This window comes from Lupinus angustifolius, chromosome LG06, assembly GCF_001865875.1.
Source record: "Lupinus angustifolius cultivar Tanjil chromosome LG06, LupAngTanjil_v1.0, whole genome shotgun sequence".
Taxonomy (NCBI): domain Eukaryota; kingdom Viridiplantae; phylum Streptophyta; class Magnoliopsida; order Fabales; family Fabaceae; genus Lupinus; species Lupinus angustifolius.
This window is the reverse complement of record NC_032014.1, coordinates 11,516,637-11,524,537: the sequence shown is the minus strand read 5'-3', so window position 1 is coordinate 11,524,537 and position 7,901 is coordinate 11,516,637. Positions and strand designations below refer to the sequence as shown.

At 42.3% G+C, this 7,901-nt stretch overlaps 1 protein-coding gene across 1 annotated transcript in view; it reads right to left on the bottom strand.

Annotated features, from left to right (window-relative positions):
• LOC109350452 (uncharacterized protein K02A2.6-like) overlaps positions 7,473-7,901 on the bottom strand; it is a 1,035-nt gene continuing 606 nt past the window's right edge. Inside the window, exon 2 of the mRNA XM_019591688.1 lies at positions 7,473-7,737. Coding sequence (XP_019447233.1) covers positions 7,473-7,737 — 265 coding nt within the window. The remainder of the gene's footprint in view (positions 7,738-7,901) is intronic.

Genomic DNA, 7,901 nt, shown 5'->3' with positions numbered 1-7,901 from the left:
CAAATCAGAAAATTTAATGCAAAGTAAGTAGATTTAGACTAGCATAGGTGATGTGTCTAATGGTGGTGGAGTGAGAGGATTTGTTGAGTGATTTAGGGGCTTATGGAAGGTTTTGCATTACTTGTGTAACAAGTAAGTGACTCATGAAATGATGATTTCCAACTTTATTGATATGATGTAATTTCCCAATAAGTGCGAGGAACCATAACTAAGTTATGTTTCTTCTTCAAGGCAATTTGTAGCAAAGTGATTGACCATGAGAAATTACCTGCATTGCAAAGACAAATTGTTTTGACTTTGTGTGAGCTTGAGATGTATTTTCCAGCATCTTTTTTTGACATAATGGTCCATCTAAGCATTCATCTTGTTCGAGAGACACAACTATGTGGCACTTCCTATATGAGATGGATGTACCCTTTTGAGCATTACATGAAGACATTAAAAGGCTATGTGAAGAACCGATCAAGACCAGAGAGTTGTATTGTTGAGCGATATATTGTTGAAGAAGCTCTTGAATTTTGTATCGGATACCTTGCCGATGGTGATTTCATAGGCATTCCAAAGCCTCGCTATGCGAAAAGAACATTAGGTGAAGGGATTACTGGGAATCAAATACTCACCATCTCAAGAACCAAAATAGAGCAACGACACTTTTATGTTTTACATAATGCCGACGAGGTTGAGCCATATGTTGAACAACACAATGAGATGTTAAGGAAGTGTTACCCAAGTAAGAATAAAAATTGGATTTCCAAAGAGCATAATCAGTGTTTCATAAAGTGGCTAAAAAATCACATTGTTGAGGAGTTGAACACAAATGCACATTCGATTTCTGAAATATTAAAATGGTTAGCCAATGGTTCAAGTATTCATGTCTTATCCTACACTAGTTACCTAATTAATGGGTTCACATTTTATACGAAAAAACAAGATGATCAAAGTCAAATGCAAAATAGTGGTGTGAATATTGTTGCTCGTACTTTGCATGTGTCAAGTGCCAAAGATAGAAACCCAATATATGCGAGTATGTCATACTTTGGGGTTAATGAACAAATTTGAGAATTGGATTACACAATGTTTCGATTGCCGGTTTTTTGTTGTATGTGGGTTGATAACAACAATGACTTTCAAGTTGATGAGTTAGGTTTCATGCAGGTGGATCTTAATGGCCAAGATATAAAGATGAGCCATTTATTCTAGCATCACAAGTTCAACAAGTATTCTATGTTAGTGACCAAATTGATAAGAAATTGTCTATTGTTCTTTTGATAAACAAAATAATCGTCAATAATATTGATGACCAATAAAATGAAGATATTGATACCAAAGATAATCCTTTTTTTGGGCGTCACAATTGCGTGAGAGTGAACCAACTATTGGATGCTGATTTATATACAAGAGATGATCACAATGAGGGGCTTCAGGTGAATCAATATATTCCTCCAAACAAAAATATTACAAGCAAAAAAAGATCAAAGAAAAGGAAAAAGTATATGCATGTCTTTGTATGTAATTTTATGTACTTTGCCAAAAATAAATGGCGTGAGAATATTGTTTGTAATTTGTATTGATTTTTATGTATAATACAAAGTATTTGGATATACATTCAGGTAGGTATTAATGTATATGTGATGTTGAGAATATATATTTTTGTTGTTGAGTATAAATATATGTCTTGTTGATCAATGTATATGCAAGTATTAATGTTTTCTATTGAGAATGTTTGTCCTCTGTGTTTCATAAATGTATATGCAGGTGTGCGATAATCAACAATGCATGCTACTGGAAGCTCCTACATGCATTGTTGTATATGTAATTTAACAACATATTTTGTATGTAGTGCTGTTGTATAGGCCATATATATAACAGCGCTACCAACGATATGCGTTGTTATATTGTATTATACATATACAACAATATACATTTAAGGTAGCTTTGTTATATATATGGCATATACAACATCGTTACATACAATATGCACTATTGTATTTATACAAGACAACAACATGATGTTTAAGTTGAGTTGTTGTATTGGTCACATATCTAACAGCGCATAATGGATGTGTTGATGTTGTATAGTTTACATACAACAACGTCCTTAAATGCGCTGTCAAAGAATGATATATACTACTACGATCACATAGACCATGCTCAAAAACGCTATTATATACCTAAAATTCATAAATTTAATTCATTAATACTTGTTTTATGGGTGTGTTTCAGACTAGACAATAATTTATCCTCTTAGGACGTCAACCGTTGTATTTGTGTCTTTCCAAGATATATATATATATATATAAAATCTAGTTTTGACATGAGTCAAGATGCAGTATTATTTAAGAAAATATTAAAATTTATTAATCATTCATAATAAAAAAATAGGTAAATAATATATTATTTTCTAATAGATCATTGAATACCAAGGTGCTGGTCTAGTAGTGTAACTTCTCACTAGACATTTAGGATGACCAAAATATTAAATATTCGATTCTTAGGAGTGACTCTGACACTTATTGGGAGATGCAGTTACACACCTCGAAAGAGAGTTTCTTATGCAAAAAGGTGAATGATATCATTGGTAAGCAGAAAAAAAAGTTATTCAATAATAATCACACATAATTCCTAAATTGAAATTTTAAATGATATTTAGAAAGAATATTGTTTCATTTAAATTGTATTTTATATTAATTATATTTGTAATTAATTTATGATTTACTATAATAAAAATGTATGAAGAAGAACATGAGTCATTTTAAATTTATGATTAACCAGATTTTCATACACATATTTCAAATTTAATTTAAAAAATGTCATGTTACATACCAATCACATTCCAAATCCTTGTGGTGTTTGCATTCATGTCATCAAATCCAGCTCCAACTAACAGTCCTCGACACAAAAGGAAATTAATGAGAGGGAACTCATGATCTACTTAAATAAAGAAAGTTTTCCTTTTCTTCTATTAACAGGAACATGGTAACAAAGAATTATAACATAAACACCTAAGGCAAGCAACAACACATTATAATATCCAATAGTTAAATGCAATGCCTATTGTATCAGATATTTAACTTGTGAAATTAGCAGCACCAAAGTCAACCCATTTGATACTAAATTGAATAGATAAAAAAATAACTTCCAATTTTGAAAGGGAAGATCTTGAAAATGAAAAGGGGAGAGAATAGATATTTGTTGTCTCATATCTTATCTCATATCCAACAAAATCATGCCATGTCAATTAAATTTTTTAAATATTTATTATTATTCTTATTTTTGTTTCATTATTATTAACGCATGATAGTTTCTGGAAGAAAATGTGACATAAAAGCAAATGAGTGGCAAGCACAAATGTGAACCTTATACTTTTCATCATGGCCTCAAACACCTTAACAAATAACTCGATAGTTGTATTCCATATGTTTCAAAGGCACAACAGAGATTGTATATTTATGGATATTGCTTCAAAGATAGTTAATTTTTGTCTATAAATAGCAGATTTATTATTTTAAATATAAATATTTAATTATTGTTCTTTCCTAGAACACAAAGGTACGGATAGTGATTGATCAGCTGCTGAGGAAGGAGAAGAGGATAGTCGTCAAAGTAGCAAGATGAGGTAGGAGAGTTGTACCCGCCGGCGGAGGTACCTGAAAAGGTTCTCCGACGATCAAGTCAGTGTATGAACTAAGTGAATGGGAAATGTGAGAATAATGAAGGCAGAGAATAGTAGAGTGAGTAATGTTAAAGAGTAAAGAGGTTAAGATACTTCCTGTTGGTAGAGATCCCTATTTACAGAAGGGAGGGTTGACTTTGGGCTCTTGGCAGGTGGTGCGACGCGTGACTGACCAAAGGTATTGTCGGGGGTTGCTTTTCCCGTGTCAGGCGGTCTGCCAGGACCGTACACTGTGCCACTCTTGTCTTTTAGCCTGTGGTTGGTTTGCTAGCCGTTCTGCAGTCTGTCTGTCGTGCTGGCAGGTGGGTTGGTGAGGTACTGAAGGCATGCTGTCTCTAACGTCAATTCTGGTGGTCCCAACACGCGGGATCCACCTCAGCGACCAAGTATGTAACTCTTCGGTTCGCCAGGTAGGAACAGTTGCCCCCAGTCTGCGAGGATGCTGGGCGAACATGTTGGGAGACTCTACATGAGCTTCGCTCGACTTGGATGCGGGACCCACCTCGGCGACCAGGCATGTGTCTCTTCGGTTCGCCGGGTAGGAACAATTGCCCCCAGTCTGCCAGGATGCTGGGCGAGCATGTTGGGAGACTCTACCTCTTTCAGGGCGGTTTGACTGTATGAGATTTGGCGACCTGAGATTGAAGGGGCGTTGATTGAGCTAGCCAGGGCGCCAGGTGAGGACTGTTAGAGATGTTCCTCGACCCAGTGATTGTCTAACTAGGCGTATTGATCTATCTTGAGCAGCTAGGTGCTTCTTGAGATTTTATGACGTGTCTCTTTGGTTCCCCGCGCCACGTGGTAGGTATTAATGACCTTGGGTAACGTATCAGTTGGAGTGGGACGTTTCATCATTATCTACTGTGACCCTTGATGTCCGCCGAACTTTGTCGTGTCATGGGAGTGACCGTTGGTCATTCAAATGCCAGCACGTGGCACGACCTTTGGTTTCTGCCGAATTTTCCTTATTTTTCGGGTTTCCGTTGGATTGCACTTGAGTGAACAGAGAGGTGCTCGGGACTCCCAGCACGTTCCCCTATAGGACTCCCCTCAGCATACCCGTGGCCAAAGAAACTTTTCATGGTTTCGAGGCCAGCGCCCCTAGGTCGGGGGAGAGGGTCTGCTATGACTTTGCCGAGGAGAAAAAAGACAAGTACACCTTCTTCCTGTACGAGGCGTACATCCGGCGCTTGGGGCTTCGTCTCCCCCTGGAGGAGTGGGATATGCAAATTCTGGTGCATCTACAGATGGCACCGGGCGTTCGAGATAATGTGCCAGGCGGCGGGCATCCCTTGCACTCTAAAGCTGTTCTTTTGGATGTTCCGGGTCGGCCACCGCACCAAATCTGATGAAGACAAGGAGGGGCGCCACGAGTGGACGAGTCTACAATCTCGGCCCAAACGGGGGCTATTCACACCGTTCACTTCAAATGAGAAAAAATGGAAGGGCGGGTACTTCAAGGTGAACGTCAGGCGGGAGTGTTATGACTAGTGCCTCAACAAATCCGGCGAGCCGTGATTCCCCTTTGCCTGGAAGGGGGACATCCATCAACGCCCTTCCAAGAGCTTTTTAGTGGAGACCGAAGACTTATCTTCGGAAGAGGCGAAAGCTGCCCAACTCATAATTTACTGGATCGACGAGGGGGGAATTCTTCCTTGCTCGGTGATCCGTGACGGGGGCGGGGCTTTAGTGGACCTTGTTGGTGGGTGGACCGGATTTCGACTTCTTGTACTGCTTTGTCTTATGTATCTATTTAGCCTGTTATTAATGTTTTTCTTCCTCTTTGTGTAGTCGAACTAAAAGCCAAAATGAGTGAAAAACTGAGGAAGAGCATGCTTCTGAAGAGGGTCGCCGCCCTGGTTAAGAAAGATGTCGCTGCTTCCAAGCGCCAAAGAACGTCGTCCCCCGTTCCTGGTTCTACGGAGGGGTCTCCCAGCCAAGCAGTTGTGCCGCCATCTTCAGTGAGTGGGGGCAGCCTGAGAACTTAGTGGGCCAGGAGCTGGTCCAAAGGGTTGCTGATACGCCCCTTGCTGCGCCTACTGAAACGGTCCCTCTTGCTGATCCTACTGGAAAGCCCCCGTCTGCATCGACGAGGGAAGAAGCTGGTACATCGGTGCTCCCCTCCTCTGGGCAAACAACTAGAGAGGATGTCGGTCGCTCCTCTGAGCCAAGCAGGAAGAAAGGTTCTAGGGGGAGTCAAGACCGTATTTCCCCTGTTAGTGTCCCCAGGGCGATTGAGCAGGCTCTCCTTAATGCCCATGCCAAGGAGACTTTTGACAAGTTACCCATGTCCGTCCTGCTGCAGAACGTGAAGGGAAGTGTTGTCCTCATTGCTTCCGTCCAGAAGTATTTAGAGACGGATGAGGTTCTGGAGTCGCGCATGGCGGATGACGCGATGGCGAAGCTTCGGACTGCGCATAAGGCGGAGAAGCAGAAGATGGTTGATCTTCATTCCGCCGAGAAGGCAGAGCTGGTCAGGCTGGGCGAGGTCGCCAAGGCCCAGGCGGCGGATCTATCCACTCGCGTGGGGTTTCTGGAAAGTGACAAGTTGAAACTCACCGCCCTGGTGATGGAATCCGAAGGGGCGGTCCGTGCTAAAGATGAAGCGCTTCGTCGGCGAAAAGAGGAGGTCGTAGCTTGGAAAGCCTGTGCTGAGGCTACCGAGCGAGAAAAGGCCGCACTTCTAGGGCAGATGTAGGCATTAGGGGAGGAGAATGCGTCTCTGGAAACTCGGGTACGGGCATTGGAGGAGGGACGGGTGGCCGTTGAGGCTGAAAAAGAGCAGCTGGAGAAGGCTGTGGGTGAAGCCGCTGTGGATGCTTGGGAGAGTGCCCATTCCCAACTAGCTCCAGCTTTTCCAAACAAAGACTGGTCTTGGATGCAGTTGGGAGCCTATGTGGAAGATGGGCGTCTGTTGGTGGGGGATGACAACGGCGATCCAGTCTTGATGTCTTTTCCTGGTCAGGGTGGGGGAACTTTGTAATTTTTTTTAAGTACCTTGTAATATGTTTCCCTTGAATGAATGAACAATTTTTGCGATAATCTCTTTATTTAAATTTTGTACATAACTTTATGCAATTGCTGGATGATCTCGTGTTTATGAACACTTTGAGTGTGATGGATTTAATTCTGAATTTGAACGCCTTCAGCTAGGCGAATGTAAATGCAAAACGGCCCCTTGGTGATTGTAGAAAATCATTAAGTCAAATGGCGCCGGGTAAAGGGGGGGCGAAGACCGGCCCCTTGAGTGAAGGTAAGAAACCATTATGAGTTTGCACCATGCAAGGGGGGCGAAGACCGGATCCTTGGGTAAGTAAAAAACCATTGTGCGGTGGCACCGGGCAAGGGGGGCGAAGACCGGCCCATTAGGTGAAAGTAAAAAACCATTGTGAGTTTGCACCAGGCAAGGGGGGCGAAGACCGACCCCTTGGGTAAGTAAAAAACCATTGTGAGGTGGCACCGGGCAAGGGGGGCAAAGACCGGCCCCTTGAGTGAAGGTAAGAAACCATTGTTAGGTCGCACCAGGCAAGCGGGGCGAAGACCGACCCCTTGGGTGAAAGTAAAAAACCATTGTGAGTTTGCACCAGGCAAGGGGGGCGAAGACCGGCCCCTTGGGTAAGTGAAAAACCATTGTGAGTTTGCACCAGGCAAGGAAGGCGAAGACCGGCCCCTTGGGTGAAAGTAAAAAAAACCAAGGCTGGGAAATGATCCATCAAAACAACTGTAGAGTATAATATCTCAATCACATATAAGTGGAAAATATTACAAAAGATCGACCAACCGCGCATTGGGTTGTCGGTTAGGCATAGAATATCCGGAGGTTGGCGACGTTCCAAGTCCGGGGGATGTTTTTTCCTGCCAAATCTTGAAGCTTGTATGCTCCTTTGCCGATCTTTTTGATTACGCGGTAAGGTCCTTCCCAATTAGGTCCTAGCTTGCCTCTCACCCGTCCTATGTCTGCTCTCCTTAATACCAGAGTTCCTTCGGGAAATTGGCGGGGAATGACTGAAGAGTTGAATTTCGACGCGGTTTTCTTTTTGATGTTTTCTTCTCTGAGACGGACCCTTTCTCAGATTTCTTCCACTTCATCAAGGTTGTTTCTGAGGAGAGATTGGTTATTGCCCTCGTTGAATTGAATTGTTCGCCAGGTAGGTTCTCCTATCTCGACCGGGATCATGGCCTTTGCGCCGTATGTTAAGTTGAATGGTGACTCGCCGGTCGTAGAGTG